This window comes from Lissotriton vulgaris, chromosome 6, assembly GCF_964263255.1.
Source record: "Lissotriton vulgaris chromosome 6, aLisVul1.2, whole genome shotgun sequence".
NCBI lineage: Eukaryota > Metazoa > Chordata > Amphibia > Caudata > Salamandridae > Lissotriton > Lissotriton vulgaris.
The window spans coordinates 556,278,886-556,305,877 of NC_141694.1; the positions used below are offsets into that span (position 1 = coordinate 556,278,886).

The 26,992-nt window shown below is 45.3% G+C and overlaps 1 protein-coding gene across 1 annotated transcript in view; it reads right to left on the bottom strand.

Moving 5' to 3' along the window:
- Positions 1 to 26,992, bottom strand: part of IBTK (inhibitor of Bruton tyrosine kinase) — a 732,550-nt gene that overhangs the window by 520,102 nt on the left and 185,456 nt on the right. The window contains exons 8-9 of the mRNA XM_086926550.1: positions 19,375 to 19,545; positions 611 to 728 (exon numbers count right to left, since the gene is read on the bottom strand). Of these exons, the coding sequence (XP_086782676.1) occupies positions 611 to 728; positions 19,375 to 19,545 (289 nt within the window). The remainder of the gene's footprint in view (positions 1 to 610; positions 729 to 19,374; positions 19,546 to 26,992) is intronic.

Consider the following 26,992-nt stretch of genomic DNA (forward strand, 5'->3'; position numbering starts at 1 on the left):
GCCTCTTCCTCACTTTGAAAATCTTCAACCACCTCAAATAAGGCTGTAGGAAAACTAAGTCCAGTTTCACAGGAGGAAAACCATTATTTTTCTGCATCTACCTGCATTTATAATATATTCCCTCACACCTTTCTCTACTTCACTTTATATTAAGGATACTCAGGATCTTCACTTAATCAATGTATATGTAGATTTATCAATTTGCATACTTTAATACAACAAGAGTGTTATCTTCCCTCTTTTATTCACTAAACCCTTATCTACACTGTTTCCATATATGTTATGTTTTACAGTGAACAAAATTCATTTAAAGAGTATATGAAAAATATTAAACAACAAAACACGCTGGACATTTCTGAATAATACTCGAAATATGCTTTCAACATGTGTTTGTTATGTTCACTTCTTAACTTAGACATTTATTACCCCAACGTCTTCTATGACTTGTTTCATACCGAAGACCCAATGCTACTTTAGATACCTCTGAAACTATTCAATAGATTATGCCCTTCCAGATATTTTGCTCATACACCTGGGCACAATACTTTTTATATGTTCTTAATACTTGACAGAGATCAAATGGCAAACAAGGCAATTCTCTAGTGCCTACCTAGCTGGCCACCATTCAATCCCATTGTATATATGGCTTCCTTAGTCCAAAGTACAGTATGAAACCTTCCAGCAGCAACTCCAACCACTGATCTCCCTTTTAGATTTTTAGCAACAACCTAAGGGGAAAAGACACTTTTAAGACATAAATGAACAAACATTATAATAAATAGGATTTAAATTTAATTTTTACACTAAAGGGTAACAGTGAATTAATGCAGTTTCCAGATACTTTGTTCCATTCCACAAAAGACGTGCCCAGAGTAAAATATGTTTTGTAATTCTACTTCTGACCACCAAGGAGATGGTACTGACCCAGCTAGGTGAATTACTTTACTTCTTTCCCTCCACCAGCTTAGAAATAATGGAAGCACGGAGCTTGGCAGTTGAAGCTCTTTCTCAAAGCTTTCTGGTCCCTCATTATTCATGAAAGAACACCAGACATGACTTAAAACTATGGGGCCATAACATACGGAAGAGAATAGGTTTGCAGATGCTTTGGAGTATCTAGACTATGAAGATAACTATGGAGTATGACGATTTTGGACTACTGCTACTGAGCAAGTGTTTTGTCCCAACTCTTTCCACTCACTTGAAGAGAAGGTGTGACTGTGCTCAGACATGTCACAATTACCATTTAGGGAACTTATTTCATCATGGAGCCTGCAGTCTTTTAGATTTCGTAAAATGTAGTACTCTGGTGTTGAAATAAATTAGAGATTGTAATGTGGATGTTTAAATGTCCAGAATACATTCACTGGGGACGAACACTTGAATGTTATATATACTGATGCTGGCGTGTCTGAACAGATGGTATGATTGTGCTAAAGATCTTCAATTGGTGTCCAGGTACAGATGATTTACAGGTGCCTGCTTCCGTATAAATGTATTTGTCTATTACTCTTTGAACGATTCAAGGTAGCGCCAATGTTAAACAGGGGAACTTTCCTAAAAATCGGTAAAAGTGTGAAATTTATGTAAAGAGATTACTCTGTGAATCTGGAATGTGATTTTGACTTTAAATTGAGACACAATGAGATGTTAAAGGCTAAAACTTTCAGAATACCATGGGGTCCGTCAGGCAAAGCCAATGGGATAGACTGCATTTCAGGTACCATGGCCCTATGTTAAACTGACAAACTCTTAACTATTAATTCACATGAGGAGTTGAGAAAACCTAGTGAGCCGGAAGGTGCTGCACAGCCTTTGTGGAATTTACTCAGAGGAGCCTAAGAGCTGAAAGGGCTGAAGAAAAACGTGAGAGCTGCTGAAGCACACCCAGAAAGGGGCTCGGTTCAGGGCTGAGGAAACCTCCAAGTTGCTAGGTAGGTTTTAAAATCTATTGACTTTCAGGCTACGTCTATTAATGAAACCTGCATTAAACCATAACAGGTACCTGCTCCAGGTCATAGATTTCAGCACAGCAGTTCTTGGAATGTTAAGTCTTTGAGCTTCTCGCATCCAGGATCAATTTGGTCTTAACCAGATCTTCTAACCAGATCTTCTTCAGGAGTAGATATACTGAACCAACCCCTTAAAACAGGGAGGATCTCAGAACTGTGGCTTTATAACCAGACCTCTAACAGGAAAGCTCTTCTCATTTGAGAGGTCTAAATATTACAGCGGACCTGAGGGAGGAAATTGATGTGAGCAGTTCTGAAGACAAGTATAGGAGACCACACTCTCCAATATGCTGAGAATTCATCTTCTGACAGTAAATTAGTACTTCACCATTCATCTCTCCTTTCCTGATCACCACGACCAACTGCAGTTGGCTGCTCCGGTCACACCCTATCTAGACATCTTGGAAGAATTCATTAAATGTGACCATGAGATGGTGATATCAGCTAGTTTAAAAATTAAGTCAGGGACCCCTACCGATCTCATTCCCCCTAAATTATTTTCTACACTTGCACCGGTGTTGGTCGGACATCTTACTGATCTTTTAAATAAGTCTTTTACAGATGCTGACTTTCCGACAATATGGAAAGCCGCTAAAGTTAGGCCCATTTTGAAAAAACACACGGCTGACCCGAACGTCCTGATAAATTATAGACCTATATCCCTGCTCCCATACTTTGGGAAAATACTTGAATCACTCGTAAACAAGCAGCTTGTGAGCCACCTTGAAAGCCATGGACTTTTGGATCCTTCACAATCCGGTTTTAGGGCTCAGCATAGTACTGAAACCGCATTGGTTGAAGTGGTTGATAATGTCAGGCTGGCGCTAGATAAGCGCCGATCAGCCATCCTCGTGCTGCTGGATTTATCGGCAGCATTTGACACCATCTCCCAACGTATTCTAATTCACTGGCTGTGGGAGATTGGTGTCAGAGGAAATGCCCTAAACTGGTTTGTTAGCTATTTGTCCAACCGCACTACGACGGTCCAAATCGGAGAACATAGTGCATATGAAAGACCTGTCAAAATGGGTGTCCCTCAGGGCTCTATATTGAGCCCAACACTTTTTAATATCTATATGACCCCCTTGGCCAATATTATCAGAAATCATGGTTTTGATGTTCTATCGTATGCAGATGATACGCAGATTCTTGTCACACTAGACTCTGACTATAATGAAACCAAACAACGTTTCAAACACTGCCTGGTACAAGTTGAAGAGTGGATGACCATCAATCACCTTCAACTAAACGGCAGTAAGTCAGAGATTATGCTCTTCGGCAAAGCAGCTGAATATTGGACAGATGACTGGTGGCCTACTAAGTTGGGCCTATGCCCAGTACCAAAGGATCACACCCGCAATTTGGGTTTCTTATTAGATAATAAACTGTCCATGAACAGCCAAATAAACAGGATAGTTGGCACCTGCTTTGGACTAATGCGGAGCCTGAGAAAAATCTTTAAGTGGATCCCCATTAAGGCCCGCAAACCTTTGGTCCAGGGCGTAATAATAAGCAGAATGGATTACGGGAATGCTCTCCTGCTTTCTATAAATGAACACCATATGAAGAGGCTCCAGGTTCTTCAAAACACAGCAGCCCGGCTGGTTCTTAACCTCCCGAGAAAAACATCCTCTGCTGCTTGTTTAAAGTGCCTACATTGGCTGTCAGTAAAAAAGCGTATCCTTTTCAAAACACTATGTCTGGTGCATAGACAACTGTACGGAAGGGGTCCAAAATACTGGTCCAAAAAACTCAAATGGTATCAGCCATCAAGAAATCTCAGGTCCAAGAATGAATTTTTACTAACACCTCTGAGAGTACGTACTTCCAGGAATGGTGGCCGAGCATTCTCGTATTTGGCCCCAGCTGCATAGAACAAAATTCCGCTCCATCTCCGTAACTCCCCTGATCATGGCCGTTTTCGCAAAGGACTAAAGACCTGGTTATTTGCAAATTAGTGCCGTTTTTTGATGTCAGAGTCTGCTGCAGGCGCCATGAGACTTCCTGGAAGTGATTTGCGCGCCATATAAATATCCATGACTTGACTTGACTTTTGAGCTTCAACTTCAAGAATGTTCTGTCCTTACAATAGTTCAAGCAGACAGTTTTACGGGAAATATATTTACTACTGGCTGTCATCCCCAAGGCGTTCAATAAAACTCCCTTTCTTACGACTCCTATACCACTTTCCCATGTTAAATTTGGCTTCGACCTCCCACAAGGAAGTTAGCACTAGTTGGTCTGGAAAGATGCTTCTAGATTCTATTAAGAAGAATGAGTGTCCCTGAAGAGGATAGTGGCAACTCCTCTCTTCCCCTATCAGCTTTTTAAGCACACATTTGCCATAAATGGCTTAAGGGATTTACACAAAATAACAATAACAAAAAGCACGCTTTCCAAGTAAAAATCGAACTTTTTGTCAAATATCACGTAATTCAGTTCAGTCGCTTTTTTTTTAATCCATTCCCAGAATCTTCCAAGAGAACTCTAATAGGAAATCAAAGTTTTGAACCACTCCTTTATTCTTGACCCTGCATGACGGATCAACCCGAACGGTCTAGGAAGAAACTGACAGGGGTACCATTTTCTTTTAAAGCTTGTCACACTGTACTAAAGTTATTAGCAAAAAAATGCTGACCTAACACCAGCTACAGAAAGGTAACGGAAGATATGGAAAAGGCTACTTACCAGTATGCATCTGTTCTTGGCATGTAGAGCTGCAGAGTTACACACTGTGCATAGATCGCCACCTAGTGTTGGGCCCAGATGTTTGCAGTTTGTTTTTGTCCTGAAAAGTTCTTTGGAAGTCACCAGATAGGTGACTCCTCCTTTGGACCACATTGCGCATGGGCAGCGGCTCCATCCTCAGATTGTTTTTCGCCATTAGGGAAATGATGGAGCTTTGCAAGAAAAGGAAAGATGTCCATGTAAACTGTATCTAATTAAGATAATACTGGAACAGACAAGGGTAGCCAGGGAGGCGAGAGGGCGTGTGTAACTCTGCAGCTATACATGCCAAGAATAGATGCATACTGGTACGTAGCATTTTCCGTTCGAGGCATATGAGCTGCAGATTACACACTGCATAGATTGTATAGCAGTACCCACTCTTAGCGGCGACCACCCCTATCTGTTGCAGTAGTTTGAAATAATGTTTTGAGAACAGCTGGCCCACATTAGCTTGTTATTTGGTTTGCACATATACACAATAGTGTTTTGTGAATGTGTGCGGTGTAGACCATGTAGCTGCTCTGCAGTTGTCATCTAGGGAAATGTTCCCTAAAAATGTCATTGAAGGCCCTATTTTCCGTGTAGAGTGGGCTTTAGGGGAAACAGATATCGTACGTTTAGCTTTGTGGTAACAAATCTGTATGCATTTGACAATCCATCTAGCTATCCCAGATTTTGAAATGGCATTACCCTTATGTGGTGGTGAGAAAGACACAAAAAGTTGTTTTGTCTTACGAAAGAATTGTGTTCTCTTGATGTAGTATAGCAATGCTCTTTTGACATCTAGGGTATGAAGAGCTCTTTCTGCTACTGTCTGTGGCTGCGAAAAGAAAACGAGCAGTTCCACAGATTGATTGAGGTGGAAGGGAGAAATGACTTTGGGCAGGAATTTGGGATTAGTATGGAGAACGACCTTATTGTTATGCATTTGCAAAAAGGGTTCTTGAATGGTTAGTACTTGTAGTTCACTAATTCTCCACAGAGAAGTAATAGCGACTAGGAACGCAAGCTTCCATGTTAAAAATTGTGGTTCAATTTATGTAAGGGTTTGAAGGGAGGTTCCATTAGCTGTGTGAGAACAATGTTTAAATTCCACACAGGTGAAGGTGGTACTCTGGGAGGAATTATTCTCTTAAGGCCTTCCATAAAGGCTTTAATAGCAGGGACTCTGAACAGAGATAGATGCTGTCTGTTTTGCAGATATGCTGCTATTGCAGCAAGATGCAGTCTAATAGACGTATAGGCTAAGTTACATCTTTGGAGATGCAGTAAGTATCCTATGATGTGTTGAATAGACACGTCTTGGGGATTAATATTGTTGTTGTAACAATATATTACAAAGCGTTTCCACTTAGCTGCATAACATGCTATAGTGGTTGGACGTCTAGCTTCTTTTATGACATTCATGCAGTCTGGAGGAAGGTTAAGATATCCAAATTCTAGCATTTCAGGAGCCAGATCGCAAGGTTGAGCTGAGCTGTGTCCGGGTGCCTGATCTCTCCACGGTTCTGTGTTAAAAGACGTGGAGACAGGTATAGTTTTTGATGCGGTACTACAGACGGTTGTAGCAGTGTGGTGTACCACGGCTGTCTGGCCCACGTTGGAGCAACTAGGATGAGGGTTAGAGAATGCTGCTGTAGTTTGCTTACTACTAGTGGCATGAGTAGTAGAGGTGGAAAAGCGTATGCAAATTTGTTTAACCAGTTCATCCATATCGCTTTGCCTTTGGACAGTGGGTGTTGATATCTGGCGGCGAAGTTTGGGCATTTGGCGTTTTCCTGGGTGGCAAAGAGGTCTATCTGAGGTTGTCCCCACATCTGAAAGAATGGTTGAAGAACTTGTGGAAGAAGTTCCCACTCGTGGATCTGTTGTGTTTGACGACTTAACAGATCTGCTATGGTATTTTGTACTCCTGGGACATGAGGGCTAAGAGGAATATGTTTTGAGGGATAGCCCACCGCCATAGGTTTTGTGCTAGATGAGAGAGTTGCAGGGAGTGTGTTCCGCCCTGTTTCTGTATGTAATACATGGCTGTCATGTTGTCCGTGCGGACTAACACAGCTTTGTTTGATACTTGCTGTTGGAAAGCTTTTAGCGCTAGGAATATAGCAAGTAACTCCAGATGATTGATGTGGAGTAACTTTTGTTGCAGTGTCCACCTGCCTTGCATGGTGTGTTGCAGTAGGTGGGCCCCCCAGCCGGAGAGCGATGCGTCAGTTGTCAAGATTATCCGAGGAACTGGCTCTAGGAACGGTTGTCCCTTGGAAAGGTTTTAGGTGTTCCACCACAGCAGAGAGAGACGAGTCCGACCGTCTACCAACACTAGGTCTGTTAATTGACCTTGAGCCTGGTTCCATTGACGTGATAGGCACTATCTTGTAGAGGACGCATTTGAAGTCTTGCATGGGGCACTATGAAAATTCAAGAGGCCATCATCCCTATGAGCTGCATGAAAACTCGTGCTGGAAGGGAGTGTTGTGGCTGAAACTTTGGGAGAAGAGTTTGCGTGCTGGATATACTTGCTGGAGTGGGATAAGCTAGCGCTGTTGAGCTGTTTATTGTGGCACTGAGGTACTGTTGTACTTTGAATGGTTGAAAATGAGACTTGGTGAGGTTTATTGTGAACCCCAAGTTGTGGAGCAGTTGGATTGTGGCATGAGCGTGTTCCACACACTGGTTGTATGAGCTGTCTTTTATGAGCCAGTCGTCGAGGTATGGGAAGACGTGGATGTGCTGCCTTCGTAAATGTGCTGCCACTACTGCTAGGCACTTGGTGAATACTCTTGGTGCTGTAGTGACCCCGAATTGATAGCGCTGCCCGTCTATTACAAATCTGAGATACTTCATGTGAGCTTTGTGAATGGGAATGTGGAAGTATGCGTCCTTGAGATCTAGAGTAGCAAGGAAGTCATTTTGTAACAGGAGAGGAAGGACTTGTTGGAGTGTGACCATGTGAAAATGGTCTGACTGTAAGTATATGTTTAGCGGTCTGAGGTCCAGAATAGGCCTTAGAAAGCCGTCCTTTTTTTTGGATAAGAAAGTATAGGGAGTAAACCCCCTTGTTGTGTTGGTGCAGTTGAGTCCTGTTGTGCATGAAAGTTTCCGGGCGATCAGTAAAAACGGGGGCTGAGGAAAAGGGGAGGGGTGGCTTTTCCCACGTTTAATTTCCATAGGAATTTTTAACACAACTACAGCCTGAAATGCTGGACAGAATGACACCAAATTTTTCAGAAAGCTAGCACTTGGTCCAGAAAGAGTGCTTTTTGTTATTTGGTGTAAATCCTTTCAGCAGTTTGAGTTCTTTAAAGAAAAACAAAATTTGTCTAGGGACGCGAATCCTCCAAGTATCCAACAGTCCCAGTGCTGATATCTGATTGGCTGCAAACACTTCAACCAGGAAGTGTTTGCAGCCATCTTGGGACTCTACTTCAGCCGAATTCCTGAAAAAACAAACAAGAGAAAAAGGGGGCAGGATTGAAATACCCTGACCTCCTTAGCTCTGGTCCTGGAGTTTCAGAGAGACCCCCACCAGGGCAAAAAAAATATATATATATTTTTTTTAAACATTTCGCCGAAGATCATGGCAGATCAGCAAAAATGTAAAAAAACAATTTCGGGCTTCTGCGCTTGTTTTCAGAAGGGCCCCCGCGTGGGCCAGGTCCTGGGTGTATTATTTAAAAAAAGGAGGGGGTGCAAAGGGGCACCCTCCTGAGGGTTCCTGAGGGCCCCCAAGTGTGAGTAGGCATCTGAGTGTGCCGCTGTATGGGTGAGTGAGTGGCTGGTGAGTGAGTGACCTTTGGGTGAGTGAGTGACCTTTGTGTGGGTGGGTGTGTCAGTGGTGTGTGGAAGAGTGAATGGGTAAGTGAGAGGCTGTAAAGGTGAGTGATGGGGTGTGTAAGTGGGTGTGTGAGCGGCTGTATGGTTGAGTGGGTGAATAAGCAGTTTAAGGGTGTGTGAGTGAGTGTGTGTGTAAGTGACTATGGGTGAATGTGAGTGGCTCTATGGGTGAGTGTGTGCTTGTGTCAGTGACGGTATAGGTGAGTTAGTGAGTACATGTGTTAATATCTGTATTAGTAAGTGGGTGGGTGTTTGAGTAACTGTAGGAGTGAGTGACTGGGTGAGTGAGTAGGTACAGAAGTGTGAGTGACTGAGTGGGTGTGTTAGTGTCTGTATGACTAGGTGTGAGAGGCTGTATTGGTGGGTGGGTGGGTGCACGAGTGGCTATGGTGTTAATGGTTGTAGGAGTGGTTCTATGAATCAGTGAGTGGGTATGTGAGCACTTGTATGGGTCTGTGAATAGATATGTGAGTGGTTCTGTGGGTGCATGAGAGGTTGTATAGGGATATGAGTGGTCCTGTGGATGATGTCATCAGTGATTTCACTGACCATGTCATTAGTGATGTAATACTCAAGGTCATAAGCAGTGAATTGTGGGGGCATAAGTTATAATTAGTTCAGGTAACAATAACTGCTAAATGTCTATGGTTTTGTACAAGCGAAATCTGAGCCTACTACATCCCTATAATCTTTGCATTATATATGAGCTGGTGTGTGGCCCGTGCTCATCATGTTGCGAGCATCACTGTGTGTTTGGAGCGTCCCTGAAACTTTTCAGCCGCCCACCCGAAATACAGGCACCATTATGCATCTGCTCGTGGGAGTGTGAGTGCAATGCATGTGCACCTTATTTGGAGGAGGGGCGTTAAGAACATTGAAACAGGGATGGAATTGACCGCAGCTGTACCCTGTATTGACCCCCTGAAGGATCCCGTGAAACCAGCACAGACGAAGGCGATTTACCGCTGAAACGCATATGCCCCTGCGTTTCATGGACTGCCAGCACTGCGCTTTTGTATCAACAACAAAGCCCTCAAAGATTCCGGAGTGTGTTGTGCTTTTTCTTTCAGGGAACAAGCGTGGTTTGATATATATATATATAGATATATATATATATATATATATATATATATATATCTATATATATATATATATATATATACATACACACATACATATATACATACAAACACATCCATATATACATATATACATACACATTCATATATACACATCCATACATATACATACACACATATATACATACACATATTTATACATACATACACACATATATACATACATACACACACACAAAACGACTAACTTGTGCCCGGTGCATTTGTTCGAAATAATATATGTGGTACTGCTTGACCAACATTTGTTTGTTTTGCCATAACAGCTATACAGTAATGTTTTGTAAATGTATGTAGTGTTGTTCATGTAGCTGCTTTACATATGTCAGCTATTGGAATATTGCCTAGAAATGCCATAGAAGTCCCTTTTTTTGTCGAGTGGGCTTTTGACAGGATAGGGAGGGGTGTTTTGGCTTTAACACAGGAGGGTTGGATACATTTCACTATCCAATGTGCAATACCGGATTTGGAAATTGTTTTACATTTATGTGGTTTGGAGAATGCCTCAAATAGTTACGTTTTCCGGAAGGATTATGTTCTATCGATATATTACATTAGTGCCCTTTTAACATCTAATGTGCATAATGCTTTTTTTGCCACTGAGTCTGGTTGAGGAAAAAATGCAGGCAATTCAATGGATTGAGCCACGTGAAACTGCAATACTAGCTTACCTTAGGTAGAACTTTAAGATTAGTTCTTAAAATTGCTTTGTCTTTATGTACGTGGGAAAATAGTTCCCATAGAGTTAGTGCTTGAATTTCTCCAACTCTCCTGAGTGAAGTAGGTGCAATGAAAAGGATAATGTTACTTACCCAGCAAGCATCTGTTCTTGGCATTTAGAGCTGTAGATTCACATGCTTTGCATACTACTGCCATCTATTGTTGGGTCTGGATGTTTGCAAGATGTTTTTCTGTGAAGAAGGCTTTCCCAGTCACAAGGAAATGCGACTCCTCCTTTCAGTGATAGTGCATATGGTCATCTACTCCATCTTTAGATTGTTTTTCGGCAAGAAGGTGAGAATGGAGTAAGTGTAGTATAGAGATGTGTATAAATATATAATAAAGAACTGCAAAAACTACAGGTACCCGGGGAGGCGGGTGGGAGCATGTGAATCTACAACTCTACATCCCAAGAACAGATGTTTTGCTGGGGAAGTAACATTATCCGTTCGAGGTATGTGTGCTGTAGATACACATACTTTGCATTGACTATAAAGCAGTATACTCCCAAAGCAGTGGCTAACCTATAGATGTTGCACGCCAACACAACCTCAACATCATCTCCTACGCCGACGACACCCAACTGATCCTCTCCCTCACCAACGACCCCACCACCGCCAGAGCCAACCTACACGAAAGAATGAAAGACGTAGCCGAGTGGATGATGAACTTTCGCCTGAAACTGAACTCAGATAAGACGGAAGTCCTCATCCTGGGATCGTCGCCCTCCGCCTGAGACGACTCCTGGTGGCCCCCTGCACTGGGCAGCGCACCCAAACCAACGGACCACGCACGCAACCTGGGCTTCATCCTGGACTCCTCCCTCTCCATGACCAGACAAGTCAACGCCGTCTCCTAGTCATGCTTCAACATCCTACGCATGCTACGGAAGATCTTCCGGTGGATCCCCACCGAAACCAGGAAGACGGTCAACCAGGTCCTCGTCACCAGCCGACAGGACTACGGCAACTCCCTCTACGCCGGAACCACTGCAAAACTCCAGAAAAGACTCCAACGGATCCAGAACGCCTCAGCACGACTCATCCTGGACATCCCCCGACACAGCCACATCTCCGCACACCTAAGAAACCTGCACTGGCTCCCCGTCAACAAGAGAATCACTTTCCGACTCCTCACCCACGCACACAAAGCTCTCCACAACCAAGGCCTAAGATACCTCAACGACCGCCTCAACTTCTACACTCCCACCCGCCAGCTTCGATCGACCAGCCACACCCTCGCCACCGTCCCCCGCATCCGAAGAGTCACAACGGGAGGAAGATCCTTCTCCTACCTGGCCGCCAAGACGTGGAACTCCCTCCCGACCCACCTCCGCCTGACCCAAGACCACCTCGCCTTCAGGAAGCAACTCAAGACCTGGCTGTTCGAGCAGTAGCGGACCCCCCTTCCCAAAGCGCCTTGAGACCCTCCGGGTGAGTAGCGCGCTATACAAATGCCTCGATTGATTGATTGCAGTTGTTTGGAATAGTGTTTCAAGTACTGCTTGGCCTACATTAGCTTGTAGTCGTGCTAACACATCTACACAATAGTGTTTGGTAAACGTCTGTGGTGTAGACCATGTAGCTGCTTTACATATGCCAGTGAGAGAGATTTTACCTAAAAAGGCTACAGAAGTCCCTATTTCACAAGTGGAATGCACTCTAGGGGGTATAGTCTTAGTCCATTTGGCTTTAGCATAGCATGTTTGAGGTGGAGCAAATGCTACAAATAGTTTTTTGTTTTGCGAAAGTCCTTTGTTCTATCTATGTAGTACAATAAAGCTCTTTTAACTTCAAGCGTATGAAGAGCAAGTTCTGCTACAGAATCAGGTTGAGGAAAGAAAACTAGTAACTCAACCAAATGATTTATATGAAAAGCAGAAACTACTATAGGAAGGTATTTGGGATTGTCCGGAGAACTATCCTGTCTGTGTAGCTAAAAGAAAGGTGTTTCTTGTGTTAATGCCTGTAGCTCACCAACCCCCCTCTGTGATGTGATAGCAATGAGGGAAGCAACTTTCCATGAGAGGAACTGTAAAGGGCATTTGTGTACTGGTTCAAAAGGTAGGCCCATAAGCCTTCTGAGGGCAATGCTGAGATTCCAGACTGGGGCAGGAGGAATCCTTGGCGGAATTACCCTTTTTAAACCTTCCATGAAGGCCTTGATTACTAGAACTCTGAATAGTGACAGATGTTGCCTATTTTGTAAGTACGCAGCTACAGCTGCAAGGTGCAAACAAATAGACGTGTAAGCCAGTCCTGTTCATTGTAATTGTAACAGATAATGTTTTGTATAGAAGTGTCTAAAGGACTGATTTTATTGTTGTTGTAATACACTACAAATCTTTTCCATTTTGCAGCATAGCAAGCTCTGGTGATAGGCTTTCTTGCTTCTTTTAGAATATTCATACAGTCTGGTGGTAAATTTAAGTATCCAAACTCTATTGACTTCAGGAGCCAGATCGCTAAATTCAGTTCTTTAGTTCTCTGTGAGAAGACTGGAGTTCAGGCATCGTTTTTGATGTGGAACTAGTGACAGCTCCAACAGGGTAGTGTACCATGTTTGACGAGCCCATGTGGGAGCTACTAGAATTAGTGTGAGGGATGTTTGCCTGAACTTCCGAACCATCCATGGAATGAGCGGGAGATGCGGAAAATAATAGGCAAATATCCCCGACCAGTTCATCCATAGGGCATTGCTCTTTTATTGCAGGTGTGGGTACCTGGAGCCGAAGATTGGGCATTTTGCGTTTTCGGCTGTGGCGAACAGGTCGATTTGTGGAAATCCCCACTGTTGGAAGTACGGAAGGAGAACCTGGGGGTAAGTTCCCACTCGTAAATTGTTGCCTTCTTCTGTTGAGGATATCAGCAATTTGATTGTTTACTCCTGGGAGATGTTATGCTAGGAAATAAATGTTGTGATGGAGCGCCCAATTCCAAATGGCTTGAGTGAGTGTTCACAGTTGGAGATCAGGTGTCCCCTCTGCTTTTGCACATAATACATTGCTGTCATGTTGTCTGTCCGGACTAAGACGGTTTTGGCTATGAGATGAGTCTGAAAAGCTTTTAGTGCTAGGAAGACGGCTAATAGCTCCAGAGAGATGATGTGGAGAGTCTTGTGCTTGTTGCTCCACAAGCCTAGTATTGTGTAATCTTTGAGATGAGCTCCCCAACCTGTTTGAGATGCATCTGCTGTGAGTACGATATGCGGAACAGGGTCTATGAAAGGCCGGCCCGCTGATAAATTTTGTGGGTTCCACCACTGCAGAAAGCGATGTGTACAGCCGTCTACCAACACTGGATCAGTTATTAGACCCTGTGATGGATTCTACTGACGTGCTAAGCACTCTTGTAGGGAGCACATGTGAAGCCTTGCATTGGGTACACTTGTGATGCAAGAGGCGATAATTCCCAGTAGTTGCATGAACACTTTGGCTGGTAATGCTTGGTTGGGCTGAAACTGTTGAATGGTAACTTGAATATTCTATATGCTGTCTACATTGGGGGAGGCTAGAGCTTGGACTGTGTCTAGAGTGGCTCATAGGTAAGACTGTATCTGTGAATGATGCAGGTGAGACGTTTGCGCATTGATGGTAAAGCCCAGTTGATGAAGTAGATCTATAGCGATCTGTGTGTGTTGCAGACAGTTATGGTGAGTGCTGGCTTTGATGAACAAGTCATCTAGATAGGGGAAGACATGAATTGGTTGTCTTCTGAGATGAGCAGTGACTACTGCCAGGCATTTGGTAAAAACTCTGGGCGCTGTAGCCTCTCCGAAGGGAAGCAACTTGAACTGGTAGTGCTTGCCTGCTATCACTTATCTGAGGTATTTCGGATTAGCTGGATTAATTGGAACCCGAAAATATGCGTCCTTTAAATCTAGAGTAGACATAAAGTCTACTGTTTGTAAAAGTGGGATACATGTTGAAGTGTGACCAGGTGAAAATGATCTGACAGTATTTAATGGTTTCGCTCTTTCAGATCTAAAATAGGTCTTAGGGAACCGTCCTTGTTGGGGATGACAAAGTAGAGAGAGTAAACCCCTGAGCCCTGGTACTCTAATGGAACTGGCTCTATTGATCCTTTTAGTAAAAGAACGGACCTCTTGTTTTAGCATGTGTGTTCTGTGGATAACGTGATATTGAGGTGTAATGTTTGGGGGATTGCTGGTAAGCTCCAGGTAATAACCATGTTGGGTAATTCCAAGAACCCATTTGTCTGATGTTATAGTCTGCCAAATGGGGAAAAATTGTTGAAGTCTTCCCTCAACAGGTGTGGTATAATCAGGGGAAGCGTGAGCAAGTCACTGTTTGTTGGAGGTAGGAGAGTTATGGGATGTGTTAGCCTTACCCTACCTTTAAAGTTGTTGCCTCTATAACATCCTTGGAAAAAACTTCTGGGGGAAGAGGACTAGTTGTTACCTCTGTTAGCTGAGGTATTTTGATCTGGGGGTGTGGTTTTTGACCCACCTCTGAACGAGGAGCGATGAAAGGAACTTCTGTTGGATGCCGTCTGAAGCGCTCCCATAGATTTAGCCTCTTAAGTGTCCTTTTTCTTTTTTTCGCCTGGTCAACGCTAGGGCCGAATAAGTGTTCCTTATCACATGGTGTGGTAAGGATGGATTGTTGGACCTCAGGTTTAAAACCTGAAATCCTTAACCAAGAATGTCTCTAGAGTAGGATGCTGGTGTTAACCTCTCTAGCTGCGTTGTCTGCGGCATCTAGAGCACAACGAATAGAGGAATACGAAATGAGCTTATCCTCGTTCACAAAGTCTTGTGCTTTAGACTTATGCTGGTCTGGGAGATATTGGAGCAATTGCTCCATTTTGTTTTCAATATGCTCTGTCATTTCTAGCTAAAAGGCCTTAGGTATTTGCAAAGCCCCATTGATTTGCTTCCTGAGCGGCTATGCGCTTGCCAGAAGCATAAATTAGTAAGGACTCTTTATCTGGCGGTGGAGCATCCCTTGATGTTCAAGAATTTGCTCTCTTACGAGCATTGGATATGACTAGGTAATCTATTGGCACTTGTCCCTTGATTAAAATGGGGTCAGGCCTTATATGTTTTGTCCACTCTAGGTGTTAAGATGTGTGCTCTGACTGGATCTTTAAAAATCTCATCAGCATGTCGCATCATGCCTTTAAGCATTGGAAGTGATTGTGATGACCTGTGTGTGGATGCTAAGGTCTCAAATAAAAAATCTTTATCTAGTGATTCTTTGTGGAGCGCTACCCATTGGTAATGTGCAGCCCTGGCAATGAGTTCTTGGTGTGATGCATTGTCGTCTGGAGGAGATGGTTTGGCTGGGTAAAGGTCTGTGTTAGAACCGGGGTCTCTAGTTGGCAGGGGTATGCTCCCTAGTCCAGGTAGGGACCTCCGCTTCCGATCGGGTAGCTTGGCGCAAAGCAGGTGGGCTAACGCAGGAGGCAATGTCTAAAGTACTTGTGCAACACACACCGACAGCAACATAGTAAAAGCACTCATAAAAGAACACCACAACAGTTTTCATAAGAAGAAAAATATCTTTATCTAAGACTTTGGCAAGATTCAAAATAGCAAGAAAGTCCCATATATAAGGAAAGGTTTCTAACATGTAATGTCTCTTATGTGGGAAGTACTGGGGCAAGCAAAAACAGTTTACACCTGCCGTAGATCAGACACTGTCAGCAGTCTTTATGGGCCAGTACCACCTTGGCAGAACAGTTCTTTACATCCAGAATAAAGGAGTTCCTTAAGCAGTATCTCTGTTTGTATTGCTGGTGATACGCTTGTAATCTACACGGAGCCAAAAGTGTCAGAATTAGCAGGACCCGGCTCCGCACCTCTCTCCCATGCGGATGCAGGCCGGGACAATCACCATAGGAAGGAGGAGCAGGAGCCCGATCCCAGGAGGAATACCCACAAAGACCCCGGCAGTCCGTAGTGACTCCCTGGCGAGAAAAGTTTCCCCAGCGATCCCCAGGCAGAGCGAGCTCCGCTGAGCCAGGCCACAACCAAAGAGCGATGGTTCCCAGCCGGCCGCTTCCCAGCTGACAGCCTCCTTGCGGCCCCACTTGGAAAGTTACCTGGCTCCAGCGCGAGGATCCTACGGTCTGCGGGCGTTTTCACAGTTTCCGTCCCACAGACCATAACGAGCAACCCCAGGTGCAGCAGCTGTTCCTTGGGACATAATCAGGTTGCTCAGCAACGCCTCGCGTCTCCTTCACTCGGCACTGCTCCTCTTCGAGATGAGCCCCTTGTTGCCGGGCAACCCAGCGCGGCTGCCAATCCCAGCGCGGCTCGGCCGCTGGCGTCAGCGGTGATGGGCACAGGGTTCCCGAGGCTCCCGGGCAGCAGCAATGATATACAGGCACAGCACTTCACCCCAGTGCCTTCAGCGGCAACGTTCAAAGGCTCCACCCGCGATTACAGTCTGGTTGCCCGGGCCAGCAGCGGTGATCTCTGGCCAGGCAGCGCTTTACAGTTCAATTAAGGTTCCGCCACAGCGCTCTCACTTCCCAGCACACTCAGGCCACGTCAGGTGGCGGTGGCTCCACAGGCACACATCGCTTCTTCCACACAGCGCTCCCCGTGACAGTGCTACACAGCCACATCAGTTGCAGTTGAATGCTGGTCCCGAGCCAGCAGTAACGTCATCTCTGCAGTGTTGTCCATCTTGAGTAGGACGCATCATTGGGCCTTGTCCCTGATCCAACATTTCACCACAAAGGACCTTGCCATTAATTCCAGGTAATTTATGTGAAGACCCCGTTCTGTGGAAGACCATTTTCCGCCTGTAGAAATAGCTCCTCACGAGCACCCCAACCTGAGCCACTGGTATCAGATTCTATCACTAGGTTGGGTTGGTTCCAAAGATGGCCTGACCGTTCCACACCTCCATGTGGGAAATCCACCATTGCAGCGCGGTCTTGGCCTCCTCTGAGAGGGGCATGAATTGGGAGTAAGTGAGGCCTTTGCCCAGGTGTGAGCCTTTGAGGCGCTGAAGGCCCCTGTAATGCTGGGATCCCGGAAATATGGCCTGCATTGATGACAACAGGAGGCCCACCACTCTGGCCAGGTGGCAAAGAGATATTGTGGGTTTGGCTAGAGTGCATCGTAGTTCCTATCTAATCTTGGTTAGTTTGTGAGAGGGAAAGGCTCAGGGACGCGTTGACTTAATTTCTTAGCCTCTTTGGCTAAGGAAGGTCGGGCCTATAGGTCAATCAATACTTTCTGATCGGCAATATCAGCGGGCCATGTCCCAGTAGAGAGCCATCTAATAGGAGAACATCCCCTAGTCTGCAAGCTACTAAGAGGTATCAGACTATCTGTGCCTCCTGAACCCGGGTACTTCGCTCTATGTGATGTTAACAAAGTCTTGAATTTGTTTTGATCATGGCCATCTAATAAGTACCCATCAAGAAAACAAATGTCAGCAAAACTGGCAACTCTTCTATGCTTGATATCCTGCTGCAGGGTTTCAGATGTGAGGGCCTTGGAACTCACAGGTTGAGACTTCACTCCGGAGGGGGTTACATTTCATATTATCTAGAAGGACCAAGAGTACTTTGAAGTCCTATCCCACCTTCCCGGATATCCCTAAATGAGGTGTGTTCAGAGAGCTCAAAGCCTATGAAGTGGCAACTGTAGACATACGCCCACAGGGCGTCAGACAACCGCTCATAGCTCTCACTAAACCACACGGGCAGTTTCATCACAAACAATTGTGTCGTGGGTTCGCTGGGCTAGGCAAGAAGCGGGAATTGAAACATCTCATTTTGGCGCTCACTCCGTCCGTGGGGCAATGGCATCGAAAGCTTTCTTTCTAGAGGCCCGGTTAATGCCACAGACTGGTCCTCAGATTCCACCTTCAAAAGATTCTATTTTATGCCAGTGCTATCACTGGCCTCTTTGGTGGTGGACAAGCTTTAAACTAGCCTAATCTGAAACCTCCGGTCCTGACAGAATGAAAAATGTAATAGCTATAGTAAAGCCAAGTTTCAATTCTATTAGGGAGGCGAGGATTAGCCCACCCTATCACTCAAATTCCCTTCCAGAATACCTACATTCATAGGGTTACACATTTTCAGTTCTCGTATTGTCTTTGGTTGATTTGATTGCTGCCCTAGCTCTGGGTGTTAATCAATTGCTGTCTGAGAATCAACGTTTGTTCCCCTACCCGGAATTACAGCCTATCTTTATTTGACTTAGGTACAGACACCAGTAAACCAGAATAATCCGAAGACTCGCTGGATTTTGTCGCAGGGAGAAAGAGGAGGTTAGAGCATCTCAGGGGGAAGTCATTGGATGTCCTGCTTTAGGATTTAACGCTATCGTAGGACTCTTTTTTCTTTCCACTTCCAGTAGCATCATGGGAAATGTAGTCTTTGATTACGTTATAAACTTTTGATGGCTGCTGGAATGGATAAAGTGAAGAAAGAAAAGCCAAATGCTCGCCTCCAGGTCCTTAATAGAATTGAAACTTTCATTTACGATAGCTAGGAAATTTTTCATTATTAAATAGAAATGAAAAAACCTTAGAAATTCACTGAAAAAAACAAAGGTTACAGAGACGTTGTAGTTACACTCAGATTTCACTGGTACAAAACCGTTGAAATTCAGCAGTTATAGTTACCTGAGCCTATTGCTTAGTTTCAGTTTGCGCGTTACCTGGCATCTTATTGGCACAGCTCTAGAATACTCAATAAAAGTATTGGGATATAGGTGTATTTTTTTAACTGAGATGTATTTAGCCCCTTTTATTTTTTTCCCTACCTAGAATATATTGCTTAATTAGTTGTAGCTGTCTTGATTCGAAAGAAAGGTCCTCAGTCCTTCACGTGGCATTCCATGCACTAAATTAATAATACATTTCTCAAGAACAAACAGGATTATTGTAACTTATAATTCTACTCTAAAATAGTGTACCATGCTATATACTGGTCAAACATTACTTTTACCTGTTTGGGCACACTGCAGTTGGATGGTGGTGGAAGAATACCGAGTTGATGGAATGTATTTATACCAAAAGAGTAAACTAGTCCATCTTCTGTTAAAACCACTGTATGATCCTTTGCTGCTGCCACCTGGAAGCATTTGTGACCCGTCAGACCTTCCACCAGTTTTGGCACCTGAGAAATACAGAGAATTGGCATATCAATTAAACATTACACTCGGTGACTGAGGCAGCACAAGAAGAAAGATCACACCCAAAACGATCCGCTTATGTCAGAGCAAAATAAGTAATCACAAAAAATGGAAAAGGTGTAAGGATATGAAAGATCAGCCACCATATAATCCCTTATTCTAGGATCTAATAAAATATTTGTTTGCTCTCGGTAGAGAGCACGCTGCTCATCTTGCCATCTGACAGAACAGACGAAATGCGCACTGATGGATCAAATTAGAATTGAATGGGCTATTATCTTTTGTTCCCAGCTGAGGCATGAGGATGTCTTTTCTATACCCATATATCATGATATACACCTATGAGGTAGTGAAAAGCTACTAAATATATGTATACATGTGTGGTAGGATGAACATGTTAGCATGACTACAATGACAGACTACCATTTATAAATCCTGAAGTAGTTCCAAAATGGACGAAACGCTTTGCCTTTGATTACAACTGAATTTCAATTTTATAAGAAGAATGCGAAAATAAAAATTAGATTATGAATCACATTTTGGACTATGTCTTAGCTTTTGATGGGCATTGCTAAATATTATCTGATATGTGATGTGCTCAGATTATTGTTACGTATTTTGAGACTGATTATTGTGAGTGCTGAACAGTATTTTATTTGTACATTGTACTCTTATTTAAGCATCAGGACAGTAACAAATATGCTGCTTCAAAAATGACAATTAATGTCAGTAAGCACATAGGCTACAATCTCTTTAAAAACGATCTCCTTTAGTAGCCAAAACTTGAGCGCTGCTTTCCACACAAGTTCACAAAAAAGAGAGGACAGAAGCTCAGGAACTGTGGTTAGCTAAAGAACGATCAAATACGCAAAGCGGGAATCCACTCACTTGAAATGTAAAATGCTTGAAAGAGATAGATAGTAAGTAACTGATTTGTTACCTCCTAAAAGAGGCAGGAAGAGGATCAGGCCTCTTTTTTTATGTATAACCCTCACCTACTCTAATAGTTGCATGCTTCATCATCGGGTTCACCCTGACTCCTAAAGGTCAGGGTGGGCTCAACCATATTCCAGTGAGCACTTTGAAAACTGGTAGCCTTACTATTTTTAGGGGGATTTTTTAGCATTAATATAAATCTCCCTAGTTCTGCCCCGGTATCCTTTTATTAGTGGGTTGAACGGGGATAGTAAAAACAGAAAAGGAGAGGGGCAATCAGGATGTTGTGGTCCTATGACCCTAAGCTCCAAGTGCCAACCTGTTTCCACCCTACTTTATTGGCCCATATGGGTCTGTGGTATTCGTCAGGGCGTTACTAGAGGAGGGATCCCCCAGTAGCATCACCTTGTGATATTTCTACACGTGAACATGCACAGCCAGAGTGTATGCCCCGGCATGATAAAAATCTGCCAGTGTAGATTTTTAGTGATAAAAAGATACTACTTGCTATTCCTTGGGTGATTGTCTCTAATCTTCGACAAGAGTTACTTGTCAGGGGGCGGCAGAGGGAAGGCCCTGTAGTCACACTAACACCAAGGGTCCCATCCCATGAAAAAACCTATTTGTCCCATCTGCTCCTCTCGCTCACCTCAACAGGGAGATATGTTTGAGTTGTACTAGCACCCACAGGGAATCATGTAATCAACTTGGCAATTGTGCCATAGCTCTAAATTCATAGGAGAGACTAGTCTGTTCATGGGCACTGCATTTCTGAGCCATCCATAAACCAAGGGAGTTGGGAAACTTGTGAGACTATGCATTTACTTTTATCCTTATGAGAGGAACGGACCTTTCACTTAGTGGCAATGAAAACCTCAGATACAAGCCTAGCTTCATTGTGATTATTAAGTATATCTGCTAATACTGTGATGCCAAGCTGATGTTCTGGGTAAAGAGTGGATGTCGCTCTGTTCACATCATGTGTGCTTTTGTGTTCTCCCATCCTGATCTTGACAGGTGTGGTCATCATTCCTATTTAGTAGAGTTTCAAGAGCATGTGATCAGGTAAATGCAGCTCTTATTGTTGCAATTGGTGTGAGGTCTCTTTGTCCATGTACAGATCATAATATGTGGACGTAATGCAACCAAGATGTGTAATAACTTCAAAGACTTGAGGCACTCACCAGAGGATCTGGGCTGGGCTGGACTGTTTTTGAAGCCAACCACAGATGAAACCAACTACGCTCTTCAGAAGGGAACAACGTTGGGCGTTTCGTCTCCCGACAAACTAAAATGGCTTGAATAATGCGATCTCTTGGATCGAATTGTGACAGAACGACATCCACTCTATACTCCTAATATCAGCATGGCTTCACAGTATTATCAGATATACTTAATAATCACAATGACGCCACATGAACTCCCCTGCTAGGCATATTTTTACTCACAAGGTTCCCAACGCCCTTGGTCTATGGATGGCTCTGAAATCCAGTACTCATGAAAATACGATTTCCCCCTCCATAATTGAGAGCTATACTACAGTTGACAAGTTGATTGAATGACTCCCCTTTAGTGCTAGCCCAGTGGTTCCCAAACTTTTTTGACCCGTGCCTCCCTTGACCTAATTGGCAGTTGGCCGTGGCTCTCCGCATTTTTTTTACCGGTGGGCGGGTGGGCATGTAAGCCCGACCTTGGGAGTACTTTCTGTTGTCTTCCTTAAATAAATTGGGATGAAGGTATTTAATCATATTTGTAACAAAATAAAAAGATAACAGTTGTAAAAGGAGAAAAACAAACTTTTGTTTTATGTGCAGATACGTTTTCTCGCATCGAGAATGTAATTGTGGCGTGAACTCAGGCGTGGGAGGCTGCATTAAAGCCAGTGACCATACTGATGTTTCAGTAATATTTGAAAGTATTCCTCTTTCAGTGCCCAGACGAGAATTCTACTGGGTTTGGTATAGAATAGATAAGAAAAATGATCATGGCCCTGTCTGTAAACGCACATTTGAAGATGGTTTTTAAAAAAATACAATTTTTTAAATTTCATTGTAAATGCATATTCCCTATTGAATATATGGAATATGTATTTACAATGAACTTTAAAAAAAGTGTATTTTGTTTGAAAAACATCTTCAAATGTGCATTTACAGACAGGGCTATCGTCATTTTTCTAATCTATTCTAGACCAAACCTAGTAGAACTCTTGGTTAATCTATAGTTAATTAAATACCACCAAGTTAAGACGGAGCCACTCGGTGTTATTGCATACTGGAGGAAAAATGCACCCAACAGGCAAACACGCACGCCGAAATTAATTTAATACCCACCTGTCAACCCTCTCCCGATGCCTGCCAGAACCCCCTTAATCCTTTCCCCCTGCCTGCAGATGTCTCCCCTGTCTCTTGTTTTATGCCTTGTGGCTGGCCCTGCACTAGGAGTGCCCGTTCTGCCCATGCTTGCTCCCTTCGTGACCTCTCCTGCCCCCTCTACCCATGTCTGTCCCTTTCGTGTCTTGAGACTGTCACTTCTTTCCATGCCTGCTCCCTTTGTGTCCTCTGTCTGTCTTCTATCCATGCTGCTCCCTTTGTGTCCTCAGACTACCCTTCTGTCCGTGCCTGCCCCCATAACCTCTGACTACCCCTTCTGTCCATACCTGCCCCTATGCACTCTGACTGCCCCCTCTGTCCATGCCTGCCCTCGCACCTTCAGACTGCCCCTTCTGTTCATGCCTGCTTTCTTTGTGACCTCCGACTACCCCTTGTGTCCATGCCATCTCATACGTGCCTTCTGACTCCCCCTTCTATTCATGCCTGCTCTCTTTGTGGACTCAGTCTGATCCTTGTGTCCATCACTGCTCCATTTGTGCCCCCCTGATTGACCAATCTGGCAATGCCTGCTCCCACTGTGCTTTCAGACGTCCCCTTCTGTCCATCCCAGCCCCCTTCGTGTTCTCAGACTACCTTCTCTGTCCATGCCTTCTCTCTTTGTGCCCTATGACTGCCCCTATCCTCCATGCCTGTTCCCTTTGTGCCCTCTAACTCTCCATTATCTCCATGCCTGTTCTCTTTGTGCCCTCAGACTACCCCTTCTTTCCATGACTGTTTCCTTTGTGTCCTCTGTTTTCCCCTTGTGTTCATGCCTGCTTCCTCTGTGACCTCCGACTGCCCCTTCTGTCCATGCCTTCTCCCCCATGTTTTCTGACTGCCCTTTCTATGTATGCCTGTTTCCTTTCTGCTCTCAGCCTGCTCCTTGTGTCCATGCCTGCTCCATTCGTGCCCCTTCTGTCCATGCCTGCTCTCTTCGTGCAGTTAAACTCTCGCAAATGCTTGTGGTTGTGGGCTGGCCCTGAATGACTTTCACCAACATTCTTCAAAATTATGTACAATTGTGTCCGAGCATTGTAGTTTGAATGTTGCCTTGTTTAGCGCCATCACGAACTGTGCAGTGGGGGCAAATATTTGAACAGGAAAGCACAGCAGCTGAATTTAAAGCAGCACTAATAATTATTTCACTCCTAAAATGAAACCGCCATGCATCTGGAACATTGAAAAGTGAATAACGTGGTCCCAATATTAATTTAAAGCAGCGGATTTATCACGATTATGCAGGTGGCATTTCTACGTTTCTAGCGCTGCTGCTGAAATTTCCCACATCGTGCCGCGGCGCCCCTGGCAGCTCATAACGGCGCACCAGGGTGCCGTGGCGCACAGTTTGGGAACCACGGTGCTAGCCCAACACATACATATCTCAACATTATGGCAAAAACACGTCATATTATTACTGTTTTGATTTGGTCAAGTTAAAATACAAAACCAACCTTGGTAATTGACAGTAAAAATCATTAAGGGGGGGGGGGGGGGGGGGGGTGGCTAGCGGCCGAACATGGTGGCTGCATAGAAGAGGAGCGCGATAGGCTAGGCGGCTCTGTCGCATAAATCCAGACAATTATACGTTCGAATTATTCCCCCAACAGCAGATCCCGAGTGTGGAGACCGAGAGGCACCGCCCGGAACAACTCTGAGGCCAGTCCAACACCTGGAACCGGACAAAGAGCGAAGCGACCGGTGAAGGCCTATCTGCGGTGAAGCAGCACCGGACTCACGTCTACACCTGCCCGGGCGGAAGTGGGGCCTGACCGGGAGCGTGGACCGGAAGTGGCCGCTGAGGAGGGTCTCCATCAAGAACGCGGAACCTGCGGCAAAGCGGAACTGAAGACGCGGCCGGTGGCGGGACCGCAAAGGAAAGAAACGGAGCAGCTGACCGGCGCTGCGATTACAGTGTGAGGCAGGGGGCAAAAGACGCGGCCCGACGTCGGAGGCAACACCGCCGGACAGCCTAGCGGGAGCATACGTGACGCCTAGGCCAGGGCAGTGGGACCGCTGCCGCACTCACTCCTTTTGTCTTCCCCACCCACCTGGGGCGATTGCCGGCATCGGAGCGCTACATTGCCACAGACGAACACGGGAGACCCGGTAAGAGCGTGGGTCCCGCAGAAAAGAGCTGGTGAGGGGGCATATGCGCATACAGCAATCGGAGCTAGTCGGACAGGCCCCTATCTGGCACTCAAGCCACAAGGGAATACGAGACGCCTGTTTTGCGGTACTGTCTCATGACCAGATAAGAGGTGACCTGCGGGAAGACTCCGGCGCACAGGTGACAGTGTGACCTTCCGTGGAAGGGTTTGAGGCAGTGAGGGAGGCCCAGCGCGAGGTGAGGCCTGTGATTCACACACTGTGCATTGGACATATTGCATTCAACAGCAGATAAGCGGCACACAGGGAAAGACCACTTTCGGCGCGTCAGTGCTGACAAACCGACCGGTGCCAATAATTGATTGTCCCGGACGCCCCAGGAAGCGGTACCGTCAAGTACTATAAGACCATACCAGTTGACTAGTTTCAGATACCCCACAGCAGCGTCACCCGTAACATCTCTAGACAGAAGGCTCCCTACACTACGACGCGTGCTGGTGAGGGAACGGGAACGCCTTGCGACACAGAGGCGGAAGAAGCCATGGCAGGCAGAGGGTCGAGAAATACTGCGACGCAGGCAAAGCTGGACAAGTACGCTTATGACAAGCATACTACGTCGCAAACGGAGGGCCGCACCTCTACAGGAAAAGGCCCGGAGGGTGATGGGGCCAAAAAGGAGACGTTAGAGGACATAATGAAGATGCTGTCCAATGTCCAAACGACGGTGGGATTCATCTCCACTGATGTTAATTTACTACGAGCAGATTTTCAAAAAATGACAGAACGAGTGGCGCAGGTGGAGGTAGTCACTAAATCCCTGGTAGAGGACACCTCGGAATTGCAGCTGGCAATGGAACGTATGGAAGCCGTAAACAAGCAGCTCCAGGAAAAGCTAGACGATCAGGAAGGGCGCTCAAGGCGCTACAATGTGCGGATTTTAGGAGTGCCGGAGTCGGAAGGCAAACCAGCCATGGACCTGTATGTTGAAGACCTAATCAAGACCAAACTGCAACCCAAAGGTCTGGCACATTTTCTCTCTGTGGAGAGGGCGCATAGGGTGCCTGGCGGTGCACCGAGGCCGGGTGCTGCGCCACGACCGGTGCTGGCCAGACTGTTCAATTTCCGGGACAGGGATGTCATACTCCAGGCAGCGTGGACTTCGCCGCCAATCAAGATACTGAACTCGACGATTGCCTTCTTTCCGGACTACACAGCAGAGGTGGCCGACGTCGAAAAACTTTCACAGAGGTATAGAAGGCCCTGCGGGCAAAGGAACTGCCTTACACAATGCTCTTCCCCGCGAGGCTAAGAGTAGTAGCTAACCACAAAACATGGTTTTTTGACACGCCTGAAGCAGCGCAGGAATGGCTGGATGGTTGGGGACAGGTGGGAGTGCCTCTCCGCACTGACAGAAAACAGCGGAACCAAAGGAGCGAGCTCCTTACGGGCTCACAAACGTCGGACAGGGAAGATCCGGAACACTCAGAGGCAGGACTGGATGGCGACGAACAGCAACCGGAATCCTGAGGGACTGGCTACGACGATTAAGGCTGCAAACGTCTACCATGCTGGGCGTGCTGCCCTCTGGTTCTAAGCAGGGAGAAGCTAAGGAGGGCAGATGGGGCCGCTGCCATCACGGAACTCCTTACCCCCGCAAGCAAGTACACTGAGTTGGGAAGGGGTAAAGCACTCTGCTAAGTTGGGGAGGCGGGCGTTTTTTTTGTCCGTGGAGCAGGGAGGCAGGGAGGCGCGAAGGGAGGGGAAATTCAACTGTTATTGTTCATGTTCCACACGTTATGGCAAGATACGACGAGACACTCACACACACCACTAGACAGGGCAGCAGATGTATTGTACTGATGAGAGGGACTCGCAATCTATCGCACTTGATGGCTTGATGTGATGAACCACGGTTCCACCCCTAAAACTGTTGAAATGGAATGTGTGCGGCCTGGGTGACAAAATCAAGAGTGTGCTGGTAATGCAGGCTCTCAAGCGGCAGGGCCCGGCACTAGTTCTA